This window comes from Dermacentor andersoni, chromosome 11 (assembly GCF_023375885.2).
Source record: "Dermacentor andersoni chromosome 11, qqDerAnde1_hic_scaffold, whole genome shotgun sequence".
Taxonomy (NCBI): Eukaryota; Metazoa; Arthropoda; class Arachnida; order Ixodida; family Ixodidae; genus Dermacentor; species Dermacentor andersoni.
In genome coordinates this window covers 99,590,630-99,617,856 of record NC_092824.1, presented here as the reverse complement: position 1 = coordinate 99,617,856, position 27,227 = coordinate 99,590,630, and the positions used below count along the sequence as shown (strand labels likewise).

General features: G+C 47.0%; 1 protein-coding gene and 1 long non-coding RNA gene across 4 annotated transcripts in view; both read right to left on the bottom strand.

Moving 5' to 3' along the window:
* Positions 1 to 9,395: 9,395 nt before the first annotated feature.
* Positions 9,396 to 14,208, bottom strand: LOC129386903 (uncharacterized). Its single transcript, XR_008614210.1, has 3 exons — positions 13,735 to 14,208; positions 11,321 to 11,414; positions 9,396 to 9,922 (listed from the first exon to the last, which is right to left on the bottom strand). It is a non-coding gene; the product is annotated as an uncharacterized lncRNA (long non-coding RNA).
* A 6,218-nt stretch (positions 14,209 to 20,426) lies between these two features.
* LOC126539143 (uncharacterized) overlaps positions 20,427 to 27,227 on the bottom strand; it is a 127,442-nt gene continuing 120,641 nt past the window's right edge. For 2 of the 3 annotated variants that reach the window (XR_007601240.3, XR_007601239.3), the window contains 2 exons: positions 22,984 to 23,077; positions 20,427 to 20,960 (listed from right to left, as the gene is read on the bottom strand). Coding sequence is in view for 1 of the 3 variants with exons in the window: in XM_050185884.3 (XP_050041841.1) it covers positions 20,503 to 20,960; positions 22,984 to 23,077; positions 24,345 to 24,497 (705 nt within the window). In the remaining 2 variants the exon portion in view is untranslated. Of the gene's footprint in view, positions 20,961 to 22,983; positions 23,078 to 24,344; positions 24,945 to 27,227 lie in introns of those variants that run through there. The other variant, XM_050185884.3, reaches the window with a different exon arrangement.

Below are 27,227 nucleotides of genomic sequence, written 5' to 3'. Positions count from 1 at the left end.
CTACACAATTTGTGATTTCTCGTTCAACCACCGTGAGAATCATGCATGAGTAGTACGAGGTTTTTTTTTTTCGGTGGCAATTGGCACGGCTTCGTTGTAATTCCATTGCTGTTTTCGTTATTCTGTTCTGTGGAGTGCTATAGCTGAGACTGATGAAAAACGGTACTCCTCGTCAGTTGCCTTCCACATGTTTTGGCGGGCGGATTAACTTCATATCTTATTTTATTATCTTTACAAGCACTGCTGCAGGAGGGCACATGTAATCGGCAAGCGGAGGCCTCAGGAGAGGACCTGAGGTTATAATAAAGCAGGCGGCGCAGGTCGCCAGGGCACCCAAGGGGTAGCGGGGGGATCAAAGCTGGAAGCAGGGCGGCCCGTGGGTTGGGGCCGCGGAAGCCGAAGCGTGCCAGGGGGTGGTCGCTTAAAAAATTGGCTGTCCGCTATCGCGGACAGCCAATCTTATACACCCCTGGCACGCGCAGGCCTCGGCGAGCCCCAATACACGGACCAGTCCAGATTCCAGCTTTGATGTCCCCGTTGCCGCTTTGGTGTCCTGGAGGTGCCGCCAATAATGTGAAATAATGACAGGTCGTTTCAATTAGTACGAAAGACGACTGAATAAATATAGTTACGTCCAGCCGCCAACTTGCGAAGCTAAGTTCGACACTACCGCGCCCCGAGACTTCTGCCGGCACGCCTAGGGACAAACGCAAACAACACGCGCTAAGAAACTCCTCCGTAATGCCTAGGCAGAGTCGTATATTCAAGGAGCAAAGGTCCCCACATTTCCTCTTTCGCACCCGCTCTTGCTCGCGCATGTGCGCAAACTTCCGTCATCTGCGCAATTGTAACGCCCCGCTGTACCTACTAGCAGTTGTAAATACGCGGCCCGGTCACTATGCGTTATCATGCATAGTCCTGAGTTCGACGAAAACTCGTCAGCCAACATGCGAAGGCATGCTCGACAACAGGATCGTCAATTTTCTGGTTTCCAAGCCCTTTCTGGGCACCTATAACTATTATTGACGAGGATTCTTTTTATTTTTTACGATGAACCACGTGATAATTTTCAGTGTAGGCACTTCTGTCGGTAAGGATCATCGCTCTCTCAGCAGGGCATTTTTTTTTCAAGTTACAGTGATCCGTAGTGACACTAAAGTACTTACAACTCTTGAAGAGCCCAAGCTGTCCAGCCGGCCCCAATTCCTGGGTGGGCAGCAAACCGGACGTGTGTATGGTTGGCTTCCCTTCCTTTCTTTCATTCCTTTTCATCCACCTCCTCCTCCCAATTCCTGGGCATGTACTCTGGCACACATAAAACAGACAAACTTGATTACGATACACATAAGTCGGTCCTTGCTAATTTCACACAATTAGAAATTCAGGCCCAAGTCTTCGAGAGATCTACGAGGTTTCACGTTATTTACTCACCCGCCGTAATTGGGCAGTGGCTATGGTGTTGGCCTGCTGAGTACTAGGTCGCGAGATCGAATCCCGGCCACGGCGGCCGCATTTCGATGGGCGCGGAATGTGAAAACACCCGTGTACTTACTTATATTTAGGTGCACGTTAAAGAACCCCAGGTGGTCGAAATTTCCGGAGTCCTCCACTACGGCGTGCCTCATAATCAGAGAGTGGTTTTGGCACGTAAAACCCCATAATTTTATTTATTTACTGAACACAAGGACTCTACACTCTACTTTATGGCGTCATGCTACTACAAGGACGACTGCGATAGAATGGGAGTGCTGCCGAGTAAGCCTGGTGATTTTGACGACGCCGGGCTTGGTAATAGAAATTTCGGCCCTGTGAGCATGACGTTATAAAGCAGCCCCTTGTTCACAAAGAAGGAGGCGAGAGCGGACGATTATTTATGCGTTAGGTGGCGGACAGTCCGCGTGTTTACCTCGTGAAGGTATGTCGCGTGTATATCTCGCATCCGGTTCGTCGCGTCTTTTGTCGACTGAACATTATGAAAGATTCTGTAAGCGCAGCCGTGAATGTAGAGGCTTCTCAGTCCCGATTACACCAGCGTACGTTGTGCTCACCTTGCCTCCTGGTCCTTTATAGTCCGCCCGTCCGTCCTCTTCGATCCGATACGCCGCCTTCGTCACGTCGTCGTCGCCACGTCTCCTTCTATAGTCTCGCCAGGAAAGCTGCACCCTCGCCTTATGGCGAAGAGAAACGAAACGTCGCCCATCGCCAGTTGCGATCTAACTATATACAGTGTGCAGTGCGGTTATTTAGGGCACTGTGGTGTCGTCTCCCTTCTGTCCTTGTTAGCTGGCGCTAAATATGCTTTCCAAGTCAGTTTACCATCACGCCCAACAAATGACAGCGTTGCTGCGGCTCTCCTGCCGAATAATTCGCACGGCAAGGACAGCGCTCACGTAACGAATTAGCTTGTATGTACTACCATATGTACTACCTCTACAGCTGTGCCGGTTGACGACCCTGTTCTCTGCGGTACTATGCAGCGACACGATGACCGGTACTTAAATATCCTCAGTGAAACAAGCGTACGTCTTCGCGCGCATAATTCTTCTACTGAAGCGATTATTAGTGGCCTTTCCTCCCCGCAGTTCGGTGCGTCTGCTCGGTCGGCGTCTGGCCGAGTAAGATGCGCTGGTCTCGGAGGCATAGTGCGACAGCAAACCGGGCTAATCCCGGTGGTGACTTGATAAAGCGCGGGACGATACATGTATGATCGCTGCGCTGCACTGCAAAGACGCGTTGCAGAAGACGAACGCCTTCGTATAGTATTAAATTAAGCGCTTCAGTAAAGTTTCGCTTCGCGTAGATCCCCAAAATGACGTTGGATCTGCGTCTTTACCCCCTATGAAGTTGATACAGTAAAGATGGGTTATTTCGAATTATAATGAGGTTTTCCCATTCAGAGCTGACCGTACCGTACCTACGGCAATATACACCTCGGAGCGGTTGATAGAGAGAGAGAGAGAGAGAGAGAGAGAGAGAGAGAGACCTTTATTGTGCCAAACAGGGGTGGAATGCTTGATAGGGAGGAGCCCTCGGTCCAGAGCTACCGAGAACCGCGCACATGGGCCAGTCGTATGCACTACAGGCGATGGGCAGGACGCGTTAGTTACGTGCGCTATCGCGCAACATTCACGCTTAGGGATTTGTGCGACGTTCTGCACCTCGCGCAGACTACGAGTGGTGGCGTTAGCGCGTGCATTTCGGAGGCCATGCATCGTAAATAAAGTGTTGAAAATATGCCGGTGTTCATATTGTGGGAATGCTGTAGTCGCAAGTAAATAAGTTCAGAGCCGGAGGAGTCGTTGAAGACCGCTTGTACTCATTATATATAAGGTGTCTTTCTTTCTTTCTCTTTCTCTTTTTAAATCTGCGCCAAATGATTAAAGATTGTCTATGGCGGATAACACAATTCCACACCTCGAGCTAGATTACTCGATGAGGCAGCCATTATTTCTACGAGAAATAAAAATGCTAATTGGATATAACATAATTACACTAATTGTATGTTTAACATAATTACTTTAGGCCACATATTTCACTCTACGAATTGTAACCAGTTAGTTTGCAAGGTACGGCAACTTGGATCGAATTATGAGGATGGCACCGGTTTCGAGACATGCACCGTCATACATGCGGTAAAAAGGCACTGTTGCTCCACTTACCTTTTCTTTTCGATTTTTTAAATGAAAACATTGCTTCATTAATTGAAGGGCAAAATTAACAGGAACGTCAATGCATTTCATCGGACACTTCGAAAATCAATATCTCCGAATCGACGTAGTCTTGAGAAATCCCCGCTCACAATTCGTAGACTGAAATATGTGCCGTAAGGTAATTCAAAATCGAATTAGTGTAATTATGGTAACTATTCAATTAGGTATTTTGATTTCATTATGGCGCAGCTAAAAAAGAAAGAAAAAGAGCCTGCTATATAATAAACATGCATGGTTGAATCATAAAACAAAGTGAGACGCTAAAGCTACGAACGAGAATTAGTTCTAGCAGTGCAACTCGGTCGCGCATATTTCAGCATAGGAAACTGGCCGGAAACAAGCTTCATTTTATAAGTTATTACAACGTCACCTTCATGTTCAGCATATTGCCGTGCGTATCACGTCTCCCGTGGTTTCAGTTGATGCCTTCACAAGGAAACTTGAGAAAGTGGTGAACTAAGCCAGCTTCGAAGCAACCACGCGTGAGTTAGCTTAATTAGCATCTCAACGGCAATAAACACATCATAAGGATGCCGAACTGGCTCATCATAATGCGCGTATGATTGAGCAGTTCGTGAAGGAATTGTTCAAAGTATATTGGAGAAAGAAAAAAAAGGTAGGTGATCAATCGTATCTTCTTTCGTAATTGCTCGACTACCATTTAAAGGCTCTATTGCATAACTGTAATCAATCGCCATCAATTTCACTTTCCCGACAAGTGTTTCCAACTGCAACAAGTTATTTTTTTATTTTTTAGAATATAAGATCGGATGCACCCCTGCAGCCAACTGCTATATATTTTGGGGGGTGGGGGGGGGGGCGAAATTAAAAGGAAGGAGCATCAGTATAATTTATTTAATTTGTTAGTTAGTTTAGCGTCGCAATAACACTAATCACGCGGGGTTCTTTAACCTGCCCCCACAGCCCCACACACGAGAGCGTTTGCATTCTTCTCCAATTAGAATGAGGCCGCCATGGCAGGGGAATCGAACCAGTAACCTTGTGCTGAACACTAAAACGCCACAGTAACTGAGTTGCCGCGGCTGTACAGAGTGATCGGTGAGCAATTTAGCAGTCAGCGAAAAAGAAACAAAAAAGGGGGGGGAGGTGGCGGAGCAGGGGGCTATCTGGGAATAAGTGCACGTGCTGACTCATTTAATCATTACAGCGAAGCTGTATACCTCTACCGTCCAAGGAAATTTTCGTGTCGTAAGCAAAACACCCTTCATACGTGGGCCGATCCCGAAGATAGTGCAATGCCGGGCCCACCCGCGGCGCCCACATACACAGCTTCGCTGGTCATCCTTCTTCACAGAGTAGAAGAGCACCGAGATTTTTTTTTTTTTTTCGTTCATTCGTTCGTTCACTCGTCAGTTGCAGGGAAGGGTCCTTCCCAGAACACCACCCATCACTTTCGGTGTGTGTGTTCGGTGAGTGTCCTGTAATTATTGTGAAGACGAGCCCTTCCATTAAATTATTTCATCGCGCTCCGTTTGTTTGAGTTGCCGAATTAGCGTTTCGTCTCTAACGTAACACCCAACTTCATAAGTTTCCGGGGCCAGAAGTAGTATGAAGGTCGCTGCTACGTACTACATTGATCCCAGGTAAATTTTACGCATGGTACGAAGAATACTAGTCGCAAATGGCATCACAGATACGCAACAAGTAGACTGCAGCGAGGAAATGCAAGGGAAAATTCGGAGAGCACCTCACCGTGTCCACTCACTCTTAGCGACCTTGAAAGTGCGCGTGTTTGCAACGCTGTCAAAGCATGGATGGATGGATGGATGTTATGAGCGTCCCCTTTGGAACGGGGCGGTGGCTTGCGCCACCAAGCTCTTGCTACTATGCTGCTTAATATCCTACCTAGGTTAACCAATGAAAAAACAAAAAAAACCCACTATGAACTACCACGTCCAAATTTTCTGATACCCTATTGCGAACTGTGCTTTTGTACGTCTCCGTCTTTTGTCGTTTCCCTACTTTTCTTCCACCAATCCTCCAATCGCCTCTTACTGATGTCTATTGCGGACCTGTTTGCTTTACCACTGCTCCCGCTGAACCCAAGGGCTTCAAGGAGGCCAGTGCCTAAATCGACCGCTGGATAGACGTCTTCACATTCTAATAAAATATGCTCCGTCGTTTCCCTAGCTTTACCGCAGCAAGCACGTGCTTCTTCTTCCTTCTTATATCTCGCACAAGTTGACAGGCCCCGCCATCTAGCGCCGAAAAGACGAAGCAGTGCAAGTATAATCTCCGAGACCGGATGACGCCATGCCGAGAAATCATGGAGGGCAAGGGCGCCAAATTTTGAGTTCACGCCTTCGCTTTCCGGAAGTCCGCACAGTTGTAACGGCCTATTCTTTAGCGCTGATGCGATATTCCTGCTGAAGAGTCATCCCACTTCATTTTCCTGGAAAAAAAAAAAAAAAATTCACGGGCAGGATAAAGCGCTATCAGTTAAAACAAAGAAGTAACCATATCGCGATGCCCTTCACCGAAAGCCCTATGACATGCGGGATTTCTATAAAGAGAAAATGGAGACGAGCTTCACTGGTTATTATACTCAGTAACTAAGCAACTCAGAAATGTACTGCACGTAACTAGTTCACCTCATTTACTTTATCCTCCTCTTCATGCATGTCCTCCTCCTGCCCCTCTCCACTCCTCCTCCTTCCTACCCCTACTGCTGACCGCCATTCAGGTGTTAGCTGACAGCGCTGGACAGTTGCAGTGCGGCTAGCAGTAATCTCCTTCCTTTCCCTCTTTCTTCTTTTTTTAAATTTTAAACGCGAACAGTTACACAGGTAATCATTGGGACGCATGGTATAACCAAGTTGCTTGGGTGTAAGATTAACAAGCATTAAGGAAACATTGAAAATCCAAGTGCCCAAAATTAGCGTGTTGAAGAAAATTTCCGGTGAGAGCATGTGTCAACGCACTAACTTAACGCTTTCATAATCTATTTTCTACCACTACTTAAATATTCAACATAACCCCATGCAGGTTTAATGGCTTCTGTCTTTCTACTGTAAACGATGGGTTGGCAGCAGCACATAGGAGACAACTCCGAAAAAAAAAAAAGCACGTGGTAGATAAAGACTTTAGTTCAGCTAGACTTGGTCATCACCCTGTCATTAGCACAGAGCTTTATTGACGTTGTTGTCGATGGTGGCGGTAGTGGCGCTGCTGCTGGTTTTGCATATTTTAACAGCCTGGACATGTCCCAGCAATTCAACATTTTCTCAGATCTCACGGTCTGTAATACTTTGATGCCAACTGCACATGATGATGATGATTATTAATATTATTTAATGATTTATTAGCATTCTCCTTGGAACAAGGCGGTGACAAATAATCACCTAGCGTTGCATACTGCAACGCTAAGTGGGCCAGGTCACCTACCGCTGCCGTTGTCGGGGCAAGCAGAAGAGGAAGACAAGGAACGCCAGCTGCAGGCATCTCGACAGAAGAAACAACAAATGTCTCTAAAATAAGTTTGTCTACTTTAATTCCGTGTAGAGCTTCAACTTCCCCCTGACATATATTTATCTCCCCCTCATCTGTTTAATCGCCGGGTTCTTGGCTAATTGGTATTGAGTAGACGGCATTATATAGGGAGCAAGCAAGTAAGCAAGCTAACAAACAAGCTAACGAGCAAGCTAACAAGCAAGCAAGCAAGCAAGCAAGCAAGCAAGCCATCGCGTGTTCGCTTATTCATTAGACAACACCACTCTTCGTCACAATGTTATTCGCAGATGGTCAAGCGTGCGAAATCGAAATCAACTGGCGACTGCAAAAGTACAACGGCGTCTGGAGCAGGCATTATGTGCCTCCTAATTTCTGTTAATGCTTTGAATTACCTTTGCACGATAAGTAGGCCAGCCTTTCTTTTTTTTTTTGCGCTAGTTCCATTTGTGGCATATACAAACGGTGTGCGAAGCAGGGAAGAGCGAGAGCGTCGCGCGCCCGATCCCAGACGATTACCTAGAAAGTGTATTAAGAACCTTACAAAAAAAAAAAAAGGATCCAGGTCCGGCACTGACGTCCGGGCTGTACCGCGGCGACCATTCCGGGCCGCTATCCCGCTACCGCAGAGCGCGGGAGCTTTTGCCTGCTGCGTCTCCGCCCTGGGCCGGTTCGCTCCTCCTTAGGCGACCTGGCCACCGCCGGGTTCACCCGGGGTCACCATATCGACGCCCCGCTTAGCGCGGACGTCCCGTCGACATGCTCGGCCGCGGTGCAGGACTCCCGGCCTCAGCCCGTCCTCTGGACCCGGCCTCCGAGAAGCTGGATTACAGGGGTGCGCCACATCCCCCGGCCGTCTACATCATGACAGGTAGCGGCTTCTATACCCACCTGTCCACTTTTTTTTCTTTAGCATAAGGCGCGGCTCTTCACATTAGACTCTTTCGGTTTATCGTGCAACGGGGAAGACAACATCGTAAAATGGTCGAAAACGCTGCCTTCGCCAACACGGAAAGCCTGCGCGAAGCCGCGTGCAACGTGTCGCAACGGGCACGTGATTGCTTGCGCAAGAAGCGGCGGGACGTTCAAATCGAGTTCGAGCGCTGCTCGCGGGCGTCCTCGCTGCGTGTGTCCTCGCGAACGTTTCGTTACAATTTTGTTACCTGTTCCACTCCAAGCCATGATGACAGAATGAATTCGAGACAAGCGAACAGATATTGCCTATAGCGAATTTATGCGCATAAAGTAGCTCCGCTTGTCCAAACAATAGTCGAGAATAAATGACTTACTTGTTTCAATTAGCATCACGCTTTGGACACTATACACTTCCAAACTGTGTGTAAAATGAGTAAATTAGAATAGTGGTTTCCCAACGTTGACAGCACGCACCAGTAATCTAAACATCCTGTGGACTTCCGGTAGAGGACTGGGGCTGCGCATAGCTCGCTGGTCTAGTTGCTCGCGCGTTGGCATAGTACGTGCAATGCGAGCAGATAAGGGTATACAGAGGCAAGAACCGGAGCCGAGTCTCGTCTTGTCACCTCTGTCCTTAACTCCTCTCGCGGTCTGTATTCACACACAGCCGGATCTGCACTCCGGACGAAAATACATCTCAACTTATAAAAAAAAAAATGCTTCGTCTGTATTGCGCTTATCTTGAATATATTATGAACACAATGTAGTTATTGTTAATCTTTTTCGCCATGATCGGTAATATTTTGAGCGGTATTTACTGTCAGATGCTTTATAATCACTACTATAGCTAAGTGTAGCAGCTATCTGTAGTAGATTGTGAACAAGGCACCCGTATTGGGCGCGCCGAAACGTCAATATGTGTCTTGAATTTTTTTTCAGTTGGCGAGCGTACATTTATTCAGTCATATAGTATAGTGTATCGTTTTTCTACATAGTACTGCATATATCGATATTGACTGTTAACCACAATTGCTTATTTCAGTACCCAATGTGAATTAGAGTAACCGCTGTCGGAGAACTAAAAAAAAAAGCAAAAGTATGTATGTATTGAAATGCGGAGGAGACAGCTAGTTAAGCCATCCCGAGCATTCTTTTCTCTCTCTCTCTCTCTCTCTCCCCATTTCTGTACATATGAAAACGAAGTCATTATTCTAATGTATGACTATTATAGCTGTTGCGAGCATGAGTAAGCAAGCAGGTATAGGAGCGGCAACCAGACATACGCACACATGGTCGAGAAAGTTCAGCAGGAAAATCCCTAAACGCGAACTTTATTGCGTATAGGTACTGCTGTGGTTCCTCTTTCGTGGCGCCACCTGCAAATGAACGCCGTTGCGAGGCTGAAGGCGCTGTCGGACAATTTCCACGGTGCTTTCCAACTCCCCGACCTTACCTCTAAGCGCGTTAACGGTCGAATTCGCAATCACGTAAGCTTCCAGCAGTTGGTCCTGCCTTCTCGTCGTGTCTGCAAGTTGTTGACGCAATTCTGCGCAGGAGCTGTTATAACACGGAGGATCGGATGACGCAGCGTTCAGCGCAGCGAGCTCCTGCTTGACTGTTGTACTCCGGGGCGTCCGGCTTGAGTTGGCTATCTGTGGCACGATGCAGCTCTCTAGCCGAGACAGATCAGTGCCGTTGGAGGACGACAAGAGGCGCACCTCCACCTGCGTCGATTGCCGGATCTGCTCCATCTACGGAACCCTCACTTGCCACAGATGGCGTTGCCATTCCTGTTGCGCCATTCGCCGTGGTTCGTTTGCGGGAAGATTCTGCGTAACGAAAATATGGACACTGTATAGTTAACTTTATTTATCTGTAGAACACAACAGCTCATGCAAATACCCATGCAGAAGGTATTTAGATACAAAAAGAAAGATCAACAACATACCTGCCACATTTAGATTTGGAAAAAAGAAAACATTACAGTGAAAAGCAAGGAACAAGAAAATTCTTCAAAAGATATGAAGCTATTTGATTATTTCATACGTTTACTATTTATTAAAAGAATAGTATACATTGCTATATACAAATGCCAGGAACACGCAAGCTGGTGTACGCGCGCGCGCGCGCACACGCGCACACACACACACACACACACACACACACACACACACACACACACACACACACACACACACACACACACACACACACACACACACACACACACACGCACGCACGCACACACACACACACACACACACGTATGTCGCAGCAACAATGATCTGGGCCTCAGACACGGAGATGAAGTTAATTGATGCAGTATTCACGCAAAGGCTCTCAAAGATTCAGTTGCCGTTTGGCATCATTGTCGTATTTGTGTATACTTGTGTCAATACGACAATCGTAAACAAGCACTAAAGGATCTGGAATTTTACGATAAATTCGTAAATGTTGGCAGGTACGCACGGCAGAAGGATGTGCGTAAAAATAATGTTAAAAAGGAAATGACAGCACGGGGAACATAGCAATGTGCGGCAAAAAATAATAGTGCAATACGTCAATACAACAACAAAACAAAATGCAGTGATTTCTAAAACGAGGAGGTAAAAAGAACAGAACAAAAAGGAATCTTCGTACGCTGCAGCATGTTTAAGGGTCATCGACACCTTTCATGCGTTCAGTATGGGTAAGAAGACCTAAAAGAAAACGCAGTAAACTCCTATTATACGGGCATATAAACCCTGTGACGCAACACGGAGCCTTCGTATGCGATCGCGACTGCCGGGAGTCGAACGCGCAATCTCCTGCATGACAGCAGAGAGAGAGAGAGACACGATGGTTTAAAAAAGGAAGACGTGCAATGCAGGACGCTCTTCCCTTCAAATACACCAATCGCACGCCTTTAACTTTTTCCCGTATTGCGCAAAAGAGTCTTCGCTGGTCCCACCACTGAACGTACGGCTGAACTATAACACCCTGTCCAGGACCACCACCTATGAAGCCTGGGCGACGTGTCGGCTAGGTTTCCCCGTGGGCGGTCTTGTAGGGCAAAGACATCTGCAATCAATCATGCCAATAAATTAAGTAACCGCGATTACAGAAGCTTAATACAGATGGCATATAAGGGCCAACAATATTAAAAGCGAAAACAACGGAAGTGACCCGGTAGGAACAGCCAGTGAGCATTTAGGCGCAGTCTAGGTGTCAAATGACGCCAAACTTACCCTTTGGCGGGAACAGCGTTGGCACAGCATCCTGCTTTAGCCTTTTCCAGCCATCATCGCGGTTCTGCTCAAAGCTGTCCTCATCAAAGTGAGCCTGCAGGTTGATATATGAATACGAATTTGTCTCCGGCCTCGAATAAGAAAAGGATTTGAAGCGCGGGAGTCACTACATGGCAGCGCTGGCACTACTATCGCTTTTGCACGTAGATCGCTTAAATCTGCCTTCCAGCACTGTGAGCGCACACTATAACCTCCGAGTGGGCCGTCTGGCGCCTTCATCGGCTAGTTTAAGAGGTTTACAGCTTTTTATTTTTTCCCCCCGCTTTCTAAAAAGATCAATTGCACCTAGTTTTCAATAGCAACGGCTATTGTACTACCAGTGAAAAGAAAATGTCCTGGAGCGTTCCCGAGTCATTGAGTATATCAAACCAGAGTATGCAACCAAAGCCGGGCTGCGCTCTCGGTTTTGGCTCGAGAGGTTGGCTTAGAATGAAGCGAAAGGTTCAGTGCGAAGAAAATGCTTAAGTGGCCAGAAATTTTTTTCGCCATACTGAAAGTATGAATGTACGCTCTACATTTCCTTCTTCTTCTTCTTTTTTTTTTTTTTTTTCTTTCTTTTGCGCCCAACGTTTCCTTCATGTGAATCGCCCCCGGGAATCAAACTCGGGACCTCGTGCCGAGCACCAGAATGTCGTAGTCACTGGGCCAACCTAACCACTTCGTACATGCAGGTATACCCTCCTGATATATCCCATTGTACATCGTATAGGTGGTGTCCAGATCCACGTTCCTCCGAGCAAACGACACAGATCTAGAAGGCTGTGCTTTTGCGGGTTGTGTGCACCGAAAGTGATTGCGAAGCCAGAAACACTTCAAGGCTGCCGTGTTTCAGACACCATCTTTTTTACATTGCCTTCAATCGCCTTTCTTTTTCCTCAAAATTAAACCGCAAGCTACTAGATAAATGATTTCTCCTGCATATGAAGCGGTTTAATCACGCTGGATTCACGATGGATTCTATCAGTGTCTCATTTGAAAGGGGCGGTGAGTTCCGTAACCAAGCTCTTATTTTTGCCAAATGTCCTACCTATATTTAAAACCAAGACAAAAAGAAACACACACACAGACAAACGCAAAGCATCAAACTTTGTTTTTGCAAGCCTGCGTTGTTTGTGGTCTCCCTACTTTCCTACAACCAAACTTCCAATCGCCTCTTGTTACTTTCCCACTGCTACCCAGGAACCCTAGGCCTTCAAGGAGGCCAGAGGAGCCTAGACCGACAGCTGGGCAGGTATCGTCAATCCTAATAAAACATGTTCCATTGTTACCCGAGCTTCACCGCAGCGAGCACGTGCTTCTTTTTCCTTGGTGTACCTAGCTTAACAGGTACGCCTTCTAAGGCGTCCCCATGATGATGGTGATGATGATGATGATGATGATGAAGTGCTGCCTTTCCCTTCGAAACGGGTGGCTGCTGCAATGACGGCCGGGTAAAATAGAAGTGAGAAACAGAAGTGAGGAAGAAGGAAAAAAAACACGGTTTCATGCAGAATACAAATCACCGAGGTCAAATAAGAATCCGCTCTCCTGAAGAAAAGAAATAAAGGAAGAAATTAATTACTGCAACCGGCAGGAAACTGCGGGCCCATATGACGTATAACGAAACTACAGTGTTAACGAAACGCACGGCACACCGCAGCAGCAGCTCCGCAAAATTGCCGCTTTTCTTCCTCAGAATTTCAAGGACGTTATCGCTTTTCGAATCAGTTTTTTTTTCTTTTTTTTTTAATCTAGACACGGAGGCAAGAAGCCGGCTTCCCAGCGAACGAACAAATCGCAGCTGTGTCAGCCCATAGCCTCCGCGATCGTTGAGTGCCTTCAAATCTCGGAGGCATCGTACTTCGGGCGCGCATCGGTAAGTCCTGGAGCTGATATCGTGTACACGGGGACTGTGTGCTCTCAATGTCAAAAGCATAGATATGCCACTTATGCAAGCCGCGCCTAGAGTGCAACGGATACTACGCACATTCGGCCAGCCCGTGAAACACTGCGAGGTTCCACAACGAACACCTTTTGCAAAAGGTTTTGACTGCACTTTGCAAGCATTCGTTAGGAGCACGCGGCAGTTAGCACAGCGCAGTGGGATTAAGTGAAGTGACGTCACACAAAGCGGCCATTTAAAATCACACATTTGCACACTCTAAGAAGTTTACACCCTTTGGAGTGCCCCTACTGATAACGCGCGTGCCATTCGTTACTGGAAAGTTCCGGGCTCGCAGCGTTAAAGAAAGGAAACGCATCAAGGCAGATGACGATTATCGTTGTGTAGCAGAAGGGGCACGCCAAAGGGTGTAAACTGTTAGAGTGCTGAAGAACGCACTGCAATATACGTGTACAACTGAAATTGTACTCACACTGCACACGGAGGACCACTTGGTAGGCTCCCAATTCGTGCTCTCCTTTGGGGTTGGGTGGGAAAATGAAATACTCTCCCACCATTCCTAGAGTCATTCCCACAGTTGGGCACGGAGCACGAAGGCATTCTGTCATCAAAGCTATCGATCGACCGAAACAAACATTCGCACAAGAACTGGGTACGACAATGATTGGATAAAGCTCGAATTCTACGGAATAATTTCCAAATGCGCGTTCTCAATCAAGCCACCACCGCCGACCATCGGGACAGCAGTGGCACCTAGCGGAATAAAATCGCACTAGGTTGCTCAATGCATAGCCTCAGTGATTTGGCGGCACAGAAACATTCCTAATCAGGGAAAGCTTGGATAAACTCTCTCGATGAACTCAATGCGCCGCGAGGCCTCGAAAAAAAAAAAAAAAAAAAAACATACATTCTCTCATGGAGGAAAGACAGTGTAGGAAAGGCTCCGGCAGGCGCGGATCAGTTGAAGTGTGGCAGACACTTGGTGTTCTACGCAAAGGAGCACTGGCACTGGTGTGACAAACATCAACGTTGCCATAACAACCGCGCTCCTAAAGCTCTCGCTGCTGCTCTCGGCCCCTGAAAAGTGAGATCAGCAGATTTTCCGAACCTTGTCTTTCTCGCAGCACAATCTGTTCGCGAGACAAGGTGACTTTGGAGTGTGGTCAGTATGCTTGAACGTTGTGTTTTAGGACTGCGAGTGTGTCAGTCAGCAACAGACACACTCAAGTAATCACGGCGCGGTTCTTCGTCGTCTCCTTCAACGTGCAACGGAAAAACACAGGAGCGCGTTTGCTCAGTCAGTCAATCAATATTTATAATTCATTGTCCATACAATAATGATAATAATTGCAGCATGAAAGCAGTGTTAGTGCAAACGTCTTCACCACGTAAGGAATGGCCTCAGGTCCTATGGTGGATAAAGAATGGGTGGTAGTGGGAGTATATCAGTCCTCGTCCATCAGCAATATTTTAAAAACAGTTTACAGCCTTTTCTGGGGCATCCCACAATTATGATCGTCGTCTATCTTGCATAGCTTTCCTCCCTCTAACGCTGCGCGGCTGCACCTTTTAGGTCACGAAAGTTACGCGCGTTATCTGCGTGACATGGCATCGTTGACAGGAAAGTAGAGAGCGCAGAGTTTTCAAGAGAGGAAACGGAAGCACCAGATTATTATCGTTGTTGAACAAAGATGTGCGAAAAAGGCCTTAACAGTTTTTTAGAGTGAAGTCCAAAATGGGTGTCCCGGATGCATGAAGCTGTCGGCGGCTTAGGACGGAGCGTAAACTATAGATAGCTTTCACTGACGTCATCGTGCCCGCCATCGCGGGGTACTAGTACGTCGAGAAGCTGCGTCAACACGATATGTAACAGCGCGACAACTAAAGAGGCGCGCCTTGCACCGAGTTACAGTTTGATAACCGCGATAATCTGGTGAAAAGCCGTCACCGTCAGAAAATAAAACAATGCACATAGCTGACATGGTGCACAGACGTCATCGTGACCTCCATGTTTGCGTACTAATACTATGCAGAGCTGCGCCAATGACGTCACGGGAAACTTTTGTATTCGTGCAGTCACATTCCGAGTACGGGTGGGCGAATATTCCAACTTTCAAATACCAATGGAATAGTCCTTTCTGTTCGGTTCGTATTCAATTCGAGAGTTCACTATTCGAAAATTGCACAACATTCGTTTCCGTTCGAATATGAACGCGAGCAAGACTTATTGGGGAGCCTCAATGGCGGAAGACCGATGCCAGCGAGGACAGTTCGGAATGATTCTGCCGCAGGAGAGACGCAGTTGTTGCGCGTATCTATGAGCTCAAGTTTATGAACGAACACGTACACGGGGGCCCGCGAATAAGCTATTCTGAATATTTGCCAGTCATTTCGAGAACAATAACGGTAACAAAATATATAAAACAGAAGTGGCAAAAAAAAAAAAAAGGATCCAGGTCCGGCACTGACGTCCGGGCTGTACCGCGGCGACCATTCCGGGCCGCTATCCCGCTACCGCAGAGCGCGGGAGCTTCTGCCTGCTGCGTCTCCGCCCTGGGCCGGTTCGCTCCTCCTTAGGCGACCTGGCCACCGCCGGGTTCACCCGGGGTCACCATATCGACGCCCCGCTTAGCGCGGACGTCCCGTCGACATGCTCGGCCGCGGTGCAGGACTCCCGGCCTCAGCCCGTCCTCTGGACCCGGCCTCCGAGAGGCTGGATTACAGGGGTGCGCCACATCCCCCGGCCGTCTGCTCGGGCACAGGTAGCGGCTTCTATACCCACCTGTCCAGTTTCTTTTTTCCTTTCATTTTTTTTTTTATTTAGGGTGCATATCTTGACATTTGATTCCTTCAAGTTATCGTACGACGCGGAAAGCGACAAAGTATACAACGGGTGGAAATGCATCCCTCGCCAACACGGAAAGCCGCCACGAAGCCGGGTGCAACGTGTAACAAAGGGCACGTGATTGCTTGCGTACGAAGCGGCGGGACATTCAAAGCACAGCGCGACGTTTACACAGCGCCATGCGACCGAACTGGTTTTCGCGTCGTTTCCAGTACAGCTGGCGGCTCGCGTGGCTCTCTTCGTCAAACGCGCTGATTGATTCATTTCTTCTTCTTCTTCTTCTTCATCATCATCATCATCATCACCATCATCATCGTTGTCGTCGTTATTATTATTATTATTATTATTATTATTATTATTATTATTATTATTATTATTATTATTATTATTATTATTATTATTATTATTATTATTTAGATTTGCCGAAAGCCTGATGAGACAGAAAAGAGAAAGGAAGCGACATACATGGAAAAGCCCGTACCTTCAGTTGTACCCGGTGGGCGCGGCGTGACTGCCCACTGGATCTCCTCTCGTTTTCCACGTCCCGTAGAATTTGCCCCGCGCCTCCACCACTTTGTCGCTTGACAGTTTTCTCATAGACACTTTTCATTTAACTATAATATTTGATAAGCTGATTAATCAAGATTAATTATGGAATTAGGCGGAATGCAAGAAAGTACCCAGTATCTCCAAGCGACGGCAAATAACATTACCTTGGTTATATATCCAGCTGCGTAGCATAACTTTTTTTTTTTCATTTTGGCTCTAGTAAATAGAAACGCCCGGTATATATAGCTATACGGTGGTACGATCTGACACCAACAAGAAAGTTCAGGTCTAGCTAGACGTGCGATATGATAACATATGAACTGTAGATCGTCTGATTACGTCTGTGGAGTGCACTCAAAGGACCGGCGTACGAGAACAAACCTGACACGCTGAATGAGCTACAGACAGTCATTACCAAGCACATTGCACGGATAACTCCGGCAGCCGTCCACCGCGTGTTGAACGATATACAGCGCCGTGTGCGCACAAAGTCTTCAAGCCGGTGCTGAAGATTTTCCAGCATCTCCCGATAGTGATCACTGCACTGCCGTAAGTAAAACTTCAAATATAAAGACCGCCAATTCCTATGCAACTGCTGTACCGGCATCGCATATTTACTTAGTCTTTGAAAACACAGGTGGCGCCTAAACTGTCGTCTATTAGCCAAAGGAAAGAATTCATTGCAGGGTATCGAACCGAAACATTTTTTTATTTTTCAGGTTCGCTTCGGGTTCATGCTTTTCGTCTCGGTTCAGCTTCATCTCTGGCGCGGATATTAAAACGGTTCCAACAGGTTCGGAGCTTCCTGAAAGGGTTCGTTCGGGTTCAAACGGTTCGGAGCAAAAATAAAAATTCCCGAGCAGCCATTTCCGTGACAACATGCAGAGTTCTTGAAGAAGCATTCAAGTTTGCTTGAATATTGTGACAACTATAACGGACACTGTTATTTTGCATGGGCATTAAATAAATAAGAAAAATCAGAAATGAGGCACGATACACTGTTGTATACGTACAGCATATAGGAATTTTTACATTCGGCACACACTGCGGCTATCAAATGTGTGACTAAACCACCGCCGTCGTCGAAATTTTCTCGTTCAATACTGATTCCTCAGGAGTACAGGCATAAAATTGTGCTTCCTTTTTTTTCCGTGCTTTTCTTTTTCTTCTTTTTCTTTTATTTTTGGCTTTCTGAGATAGCTGCCGATTACAATCATAGTACGAGACCTAAATATCTCGTGCGTGTAACAAATCACGAATTATGTTAATGCACTGAATGCGGAACGCGCACCAACCAAAACCCGCCTTTTTGGCGGAGAGTCTGATAGAAGAGCTCCTCTACACGTGATTGAAATCAGTGTGGTGGTCAGGTGTTATCAGTGATGGCCGTGGGTCAGTGCAGTGGTTGAAGCGGCATTACGATGTCCTTGCGAAATATTCGGGCGACAGAATAATGAGGGAGAGAAGGTGCACGAAGGGCGAATCCTTCTGAGAGAAGGGCTGCGCATTCGTTCTCGACGTTTGTTTGAGTAAATACGGTATATCCAGCTTCCACGTGCAACGGTTTCGCGTTTGTCAAGACACGGAAGGCAAAATCCGCAAATTAAGTAAACTTCTACGTTAACTAGTTTAATTTTGTCTTACTTAACTGTTGCTAATAAGGTTTTTGTCTTACTTAACTGTTGCTAATAAGGTGTTTATGTTTTCTCTTCCCCAGCTTGAACTAACGTGCATGAAAACGCGGGACACTTTTGACAAGCGCTCTCACTTGTGGGCGCTTTGCCCCCGTATAGCTTTCCCTTCATAGCCGCAGAAAGTTGTCCGCGTGTATAGTCCTGAAGCTGCAAAGAATTCAAACAGCTCTCTAGGCATCCCATCGATTTTGAAGCTAGACGATTTGGGAATACGTACAATAACTGTCATGAAATTTCTAAGAAACACAAAAAGAAAGAATAACAAAAAAAAAGGGGAAAGCTCGACGATTTGGAAATACGAACAATAACTGCCGAATAATAATAATAATAACAACAAAAAAAAAAAAGGATCCAGGTCCGGCACTGCCGTCCGGGCTGTACCGCGGCGACCATTCCGGGCCGCTATCCCGCTACCGCAGAGCGCGGGAGCTTCTGCCTGCTGCGTCTCCGCCCTGGGCCGGTTCGCTCCTCCTTAGGCGACCTGGCCACCGCCGGGTTCACCCGGGGTCACCATATCGACGCCCCGCTTAGCGCGGACGTCCCGTCGACATGCTCGGCCGCGGTGCAGGACTCCCGGCCTCAGCCCGTCCTCTGGACCCGGCCTCCGAGAAGCTGGATTACAGGGGTGCGCCACATCCCCCGGCCGTCTACTCGGGCACAGGTAGCGGCTTCTATACCCACCTGGCCACTTTCCTTTTCTTTTTTTTTTTTCTTACGTAAGGCGCGTTCCTTCGCATTATATTTTTTCAGTTTATCGTATAACGCGAAAGGCGACATCGTAAAATGGTCGAAAAGGCAGCCTTCGCCAACACGGAAAGCCTGCGCGAAGCCGCGTGCAACGTGTAACAGCGGGCACGTGATTGCTCGCGCAGGAGGCGGCGGGACGTTCAAATCGAGTTCGAGCGCGGCAAAGCGGCATTCCAGCGAGCGCGGAGCGACCGGCTGCCGCATTATTACGCGTGCGATGCTCTACCAATTGAGCTACCACGGCGCCTTTCCCCCCTCCACTTTCTGGGGCATACATACCTAAATACATTATATATATATATAGTGAGAGAGAGAGAGATATTGGCCCCGGTAGTAAAATGAAGAAAAAAAGAGTACGACGTACGTTACATAAGCACAGTATATTGCACTGAAGTTGCGGCTGGTGGACCAGCCTTTGTCAAAAGTCTTTTGATAAAGGCGTGCGTGTGTGTGTGTGTGTGTGTGTGTGTGTGTGTGTGTGTGTGTGTGTGTGTGTGTGTGTGTGTGTGTGTGTGTGTGTGTGTGTGTGACGGCCTTTTATGATATGACTAATAAACACCGTGCACCTCGGTTTCCATACTTCTCGTTGAAATATATATTGTCTCTACTTATAAATTATCACTACTCAAAGACAGCTTTAGCATCATTAAATGTGATCAAAAGTGCGCGCAGCCGGACTAGGCCCTACTGTTTTGAGCGTGAGATAAGCGAAAGGGAGTGCAAACAAAGCATATATAGGTACAGTCGGCCACAGAAGCTTTCTGGACACGAGATTTGCCAGGAAAGAAATTAAGCAAGAAAGAATTCCTCTGAAGCCTGCCTCCACAGAAATCTCTCTTGAAATCTTCACGTATTGTGGTGTCGTTAACTAAATGACACTTCAATGAATCCTCGACAACTGTTGAATCCACACAATTAATCATATCAGTTGCCATTGAGCGCACGAAGGTTTTGTTATCGAGATTATGTTGCTGACTTCCTGTCGTGTAAATATTGACCGACCGAGAGTAGTACACGACAGGTTGAATACAAAATATTTGGACGCATGTCTTGGTTGGTACAATTATGCTGCAGTTCTCTTTTTTTTTAACGATTCGTAGCCCTCAGCCAGAAAGAGGAATGTTGCATATTTTGTTCATAATTTCCTGCGAACAGCATACGTTATTCCCATAAGGAAGCGCACAAAATCTCGAATCCAAAGCTTCCCTCTGCAGAAGGCTTTGGCATATAAACAGGGATCTATTAAATCAGAAACAGAGCAGAAATTCATATTTGTTGCGGAACCTCGTGCCGGACACTTTTGTGACCGATTTAAAGCCCGTTAATCAATTTCGTGCAGAAAATCCAAGCGCCAGCTTTATTGAATACGCATACTCCCATGGTTGTTTTGTCGTGGAGCCTCTTGCTAATGAACGCCGTTGCGGGACTGAAGGCGCTGTCGGAGAATTTCCACGGTGCTTTCCAACTCGCCGACCTTACTTCTTAGCGCGTTAACGGTCGAATTCGCGATCACGTAAGCTTCCAGCAGTTGATCGTGCCTTGTCGTCACGTCTGCCAGCTGCTGTCTCAATTCGGTGCAGGAGTCGTTAGAACACGGAGGATCGGATGACGCAGCGTTCGGCTCAGCGAGCTCCTGCTTGACTGCCGTGCTCCGGAGCGTCCGGCTTGAGTTGGCTAGCTGTGGCACGATGCAGCTCTCTTGCCGAGACAGATCAGAGCCGTTGGAGGACGACAGCAGGTGCACCTCCACCTGCGTCGGTGACGAATCTGCTCCATCGACGACGACGGAATCGTCACTTACGCCAGACGGCGCTGCTGCTGCTCTTGTCACGACTTTCGGCGCTCTTCTTTTGCGAGGCGATGCTGCAGAACGAGAATGCGACATTACACGTTCTAGTTTATTCGTTCAGAGGACATTGCAGGCCCTATAGAAGCCCTTGCAGGAGTGACACATACACAAAAGGAAAAATCAACAAGAGATTAGCCGGATAATACAAAAGCAGCGTGGCATAGGTACAACCAGGGTCCTTCCATTTTTTTTTTTTCTGGTCACGAAACTGCCGCCTCAGTTTCACATAGAGCCAGCGCCCGCCGCTAGAGGCGCAACCGTCCATGAGAGGGCATGCGAACGCCGCTACCGCTGTGGTTGTGTGTGGGGCAGCCTCAGTATTCTAGCTTCCTCAACTTCCTCAACCGTCGCTTTAGTTTCACGTAACTATTTTTAACAATGAATATGCTTAAATTACTGCCTGAGCGCGTCTTCTGCCATGATATGAGCGCCCGGGACGAAAAGAAAGCCACTCATAACATGGAGCTTGCGGCGGTCTCAGACAAAAAAAAAAAAAAGGAATCTGGGATTTTAAGAGCCAGAACCGCCTTACGATTATGAAGCACGCCGTAGTGGGGGGCTCGGGATTAATTTTGGCCACCTGGGATCCTTTACCATGCACGTAAATTTAAATAAACGGGTGTTTTGCATTTCGCCCCCGTCGAAATGCGTCCTCGGTACACGGTCGGGCGGTCTCGGTCCAGATTTCTTCATCATCGCCGTTCGCCTCAACGCTTCGGTGGGCTCCGCTTTTTAATATATGTCTAAAATTAAACACCGCGCATTCGCAACAAAGCGCCAGTGGTCCCACTTATCACCAGGTGCATACATATGGGCTGTTGCACCCCCGCTTACCCGTAAGTAAGCGCCAACTCCGTTGCTCATAGCGCCACATTGTTCGCCGAGCACAGCTGTTCACTTTCTGTTAAACTGTTGCAGAGAAGAACTCTGACTGTGGGCAGTATCTTATTAAACGAGATCAAAACAATGAAATTGTTATTGCAAAGGGCTCCTACCGTCGAATACTTAATGACAAAGAAAAGGAAATTGAGCAGCTTGGTGCGCTTAAAATTTCTCTACAAAGCGATGCCATTTCTGAATGAGATTTAGGTAGGATTAATGTAAGACAGACTTCGTTACTAAATGTCTTCGGTGCGGCTTTTAGCAACGGATTAAGGCGAACGTGAAGCGTTAGGACCTGCACAGGTGAAACTAGCTGTGTTAGGACTTTGCACAGTTGAAACTGTCTGTATTGTAATCAGGCAATTGCCTTAGCAAGCAGTCATTTAGAAGCGTCAGTAAGCCCAGCACTTGTTCACGCTGCTCGTGGTTCCGACGCAGAAACTACGAGACTAGGTATTTTGGTTCTTAATTCGCAACTATTTACAATATGTTAAAATGCTGCAATCACCGGTCCTGATATTCTTATCATGGTCGAAAAATGAAAAAAAAAAACTTTATAATTCGATTAAGAAACGAAATAAAACGTGTTGGTGCAAAAACAACATACAAGCACGATCATTTATTTATCATGTAAAATAAGCGGAGCGAAATACAGACAGCACAGAGGCGTCCGGTCACGAATGGTCCATCATTCACAATGCAAATGTGTTAAAAGCAAGACACTAATATAATAAGCATAAAGAAAAATCAAACGTGAGAGATATGCATTGGGGGGCAGGAAACAAACACCAGCAAACGAATGGCAATAAATACAGAATGCATAATCGATTGTTTCTATAAACAAGAAAGTGTAAACCATAAGCATTTCATAACACATGGCAAAAAAACTCTCAAACGGACACAAGTAGCCACAGCCAATGAATTCCAGGCAATGTGAGCGACCAGGTTTCACCTGACCAGCGATATCAGATAAAGAATATCAGCCAGAAATCTTCATTCTCCATTACATAAGTGCGACTATAAAAGAAGCACGAGAGAGTGAACTGTGCATGGGCTGGGCCCCGCCTTTATGTACGGAAAGAGCAAGAGTAGCATGGCAAGAATGTTGATTAGACAATCATGGAAAGCCTTGGTGTCACAAAGCATTAAACCTACCCTTTGGCGGGAACAGCTTTGGAACGGCATTTGGCTTCAGCTTTTTCCAGCCGTCGGCGCGCTTTTGTTCAAAGCTGTCGTCCTCAAAGTGAGCCTGCAGGTTGGGAGTGAAAAAGTTACGATTTGTGCTTCGAGTAGCAAAATACTATACCGGGCACAGGCGCCTCCACACGGAGGAACTGGCGCCTTGTATCGTTTATTTGCAGTGATATTTAAACCACGTGACACCACTCAGGTCGTGGAGAGCGTGCCAGTACCGGAGTGGGTCGGCCTTATGGTCTTATCACGTGGTTCAATAAGTTTAGTTACCTTTTCTTCCTTTTCCATTTCTTCCTTTTTCCATTTTTCTTTTCTTGTTTTAGAGACGCTGCCCTGCGTCTCTTATAGCAAAAAAAAAAAAAAAAAAAAAAAAAAAACGTCCGACGTTCACGCGTAGTATTCATGGGAGCATATCATCACGCATTACGCCGCTCAGTTCTCGTTGCACTCCTCTTGAATTCGGAGTCCTAATAACGTTCAGCGCGAAGCAAATGTAAGCTCGTCAAGGCTTTTAATCGCTGTGCTGCACGCATCCTCACCTGTATACTATCTACATTTCAATTCGTTCGTCCTACGTTTTACGTCAATGACCGGGAATCGAACCCTTGACGTCATGCTCCGCACAATCCGCCGCCACGGGTTAATTCGTAAGCACGTATGCACCCCTTTAAAGGTGCATCAAGTTGCACTGAAACGCTATTTAGCTTCCGCACCAGCCAGCGCACGTTCATGGTTGCCGCAAAGGTCGTATCAAGGTACCTCGAAGTTTGTCACCGCGGCGGGGAAGAAAATACGAACGCGTTTTCATGCATCGTGTAAAGCATTCAGGTTAACATAAGAGGCGCAATAAACTAATGTAACCGGCAGTAAACAGCGGGCACGTCTGGCGTAAGACGAAACGCGTGTCGCACCGGAGTTGAAGCTCCGCCATGTGCCAACGGCCTCCGTGATCCGTCTTGGAGGCGTTCCACTTCAGGCGCCGGCAACTGCGCACGCCCGTCGTGAGCACGGGGCTCAAAGCATTTCCTTAACGTGGAAAGCGTAGCTATACCACACCTATGCAGATAGCGCCTATCTTACAATGGATATTACGCATATTGGGCAAGGCCGCGTTCGCTATCAGGATAAACGACGAACGCGTTTTGCAAAGGCGTTTCACTCTGCTTTACGACAGTTTGCTGCGAGCTCGCGGCACCCGTAAAACTGCGCAGTAGGATTAACTCGAGTGAATGAAGCGACGTGGCCCCAAGCGGTCACCAATATATCACGCGCCAGCTGAGCAATGCATCGTGTAACACGTGCGCGACTGAAATTATACTTACACTGCATACCGAGGACCACTTGGTAGGTTCCCAGTCTCTCCTATTGATTCCTGTAAGCCAAAGTATTCTTCTTTCTCGCTGGGTGGGAAAATGAAACAGTCTCCAACCGTTCCTAGAGTGATTTCCGCAGTTGGGAACGCAGCAGCCTGGCATTGTGTCTCCCAAAACGATCGAGCAGCCGTAGTTAACGCGAATAACAAGAAGTGGGCCCGAGAATGGCTGAGAAAGCTCGGATTCAGCGGAACAAATGGCAGGCGCGCCTTCCAGCGATGACTATCCTGCCAACCAGCGGGATAGCCCTGTCACCTGGTGACGTGGAGTCGCACTAAGCTGTGTAATGCATTGCCTCCAAGATGTAAAGTCGCAAAGCACGATCGTGCCGTCGGTTCGATTGTGCGCGAATCACGGTCACCACCTGAATACGACGCGAGGCGTCTGTTAGCGATGATCACGCAGCAGACGCACGCAGTTAAGGGAGTTAAGAGATCTTAACTCTATGACATTCAGCTATTATATGGCGTTCTAGGTAAATAATTTCGGAGGCAATGATCTCTGTTCCCTTACCGGCCGCTAGTTGGAGCTACCAACAAGAATGAATGTCCCAGCTTCGAGAGCGAAGAATCTTATAACGAAATCGAATAATAATAATAATAATAATAATAATAATAATAATAATAATAGTAATAATGGCAAAAACAAGTGGGAAAGTAATAATTAGAGGTGGGCGAATGTAAACCTTTTCGAATACAAGTCCAATACGATTATTAAGTATCCAACGAATCGAATATCGAATCGTCAAATCCATACGCGCGTATTTACATCAGGCACACTTGTTTCGGAAAAATTAGGCACTACAATTAGGCACCATCACGAAGAAAACCAGCTAACTATAAGTGACATTCAGAATTAGTTTTAAACAAATTATAACTAATTGTCATTAAAAAGCTATACGGATGGATCCTCAACAGCTTTAGAGCCTGCTTTCAAACAGGCTTTTCAACTATGAATCGCTGTTGTGTGACTAGCTTGCCAATTACGCTAAATAATTGGTTACCGAAAGAAACTAAGCTGTGGAAAAATAAAAAGAGAAGGTGCGGACCAGCGGCTTTCCTTCGGTTTCTTTCTTTCTTTCTTATTTTGCTATTGTGTCGGTGCGAATGAAGTTCTCTTTCTCTGTCACTCTGGTAGAGTAGAAAACGTCAAAAAGTTAATTGGTGAAAATAAAGCAAACAAGATACTAGAAGCAGATAAGAAAAATAAAAGAGGATCTTTAGGTTCGCAACTGATATCTGCCAGGAGAGCAGTGCTGCATACGACAGTCGTGTTCCAGAACTGCAAAATAATTCTAATTGCTTTCTCGGCATCCTGTTGATTTGAAACGTGATTATTCTGAAAGAAGAATCGTAACGGTAACGAAATATATAATACCCAAGTGGCAAAAAAAAAGGATCCAGGTCCGGCACTGACGTCCGGGCTGTACCGCGGCGACCATTCCGGGCCGCTATCCCGCTACCGCAGAGCGCGGGAGCTTCTGCCTGCTGCGTCTCCGCCCTGGGCCGGTTCGCTCCTCCTTAGGCGACCTGGCCACCGCCGGGTTCACCCGGGGTCACCATATCGACGCCCCGCTTAGCGCGGACGTCCCGTCGACATGCTCGGCCGTGGTGCAGGACTCCCGGCCTCAGCCCGTCCTCTGGACCCGGCCTCCGAGAAGCTGGATTACAGGGGTGCGCCACATCCCCCGGCCGTCTACTTTAGCACAGGTAGCGGCTTCTATACCCACCTGTCCAGTTTTCCTTCTTTCTTTTGCTTTTTTTTTCTGATATAGGGCGCATGTCTTGACTGTGACTTTCAATATTTACCCAATGCGACGACTCAATAAAAGGCCTATAAGAACATCTTTCTCAAACACGGACAGCCTGCGCACGAAGCCGCGTGCAACGTGTAACGGGGAACACGTGACTGCTGCGTAAGAAGCGGCGGCACATTCAAAGCGAGTTCGAGCGCACCACGACGCAGTACAGCCCAGCGCCGAGCGACCGAACAGGTTTTGGCGTTGTTTCCCGCGCATTTCGCGGCTCTGTTCCTCAATCGCTCCTAGTGATTCATTTCTGTTCTCCTTATTGTGGGATTGGCCGCAAGGCTTATAACGCAAATAAAGAATAAAACCGCACAAGCTTTGCATCATGTCTGTATGACGCTGGTACCGAAACAATAAATCTGACGAATTGCTGTCTGTTAGCGAACGGGAATAGTTCTCCGCTAGATAGCTACTTTTACTTTTCCAAGTACTTTCCATGCTCGCTTTTGCTCGAGTAGACTATACAGTGTCCATCCTTTCCCGAACTGGAGAGCCGCAGTTGTTGCGCATATTTATGAGCTCAACTTTATGAACGAACATACGAGGGCCTCCGAATAAGTTATTCTCCTGAAATATTTCCAGTCATTAGGTAAGAACGTCTGGCTTAAAAGCCAGCCTACATACGGATTTCTCGTGTCGATCTAGACGAAGTCTTATTTGATTGCCATATTTCTGTCCTTTAGCGCCTACACTGCATACTCTGTTCCCTTGTTTCACTGCCGTCACTAAAGTGGTGTACAAGATAAAGAAAAGCAGTTGTTTCTCATTTACAAGCGCCTGCAGACACAGAGATGGTTGGTGCGGAGTCTGTTGTTTCTCTCTTTTCTTCTTTTTTCTTTTTTTGACACCGATAGCCTACATGACAAACTGATTTTTGCTGGTAGTCTGTCATTTAGTGTTTTTGCCAGTCCCAATAGCTATTGTGCTACAACCTCTGATCCTTTCCTTGCAACGGGCTCCTTTACGTGCATTTGGGGCACACAATTCTTCTTGTGTATTACTTTTTTCCCAGTAGTTCTGACCTC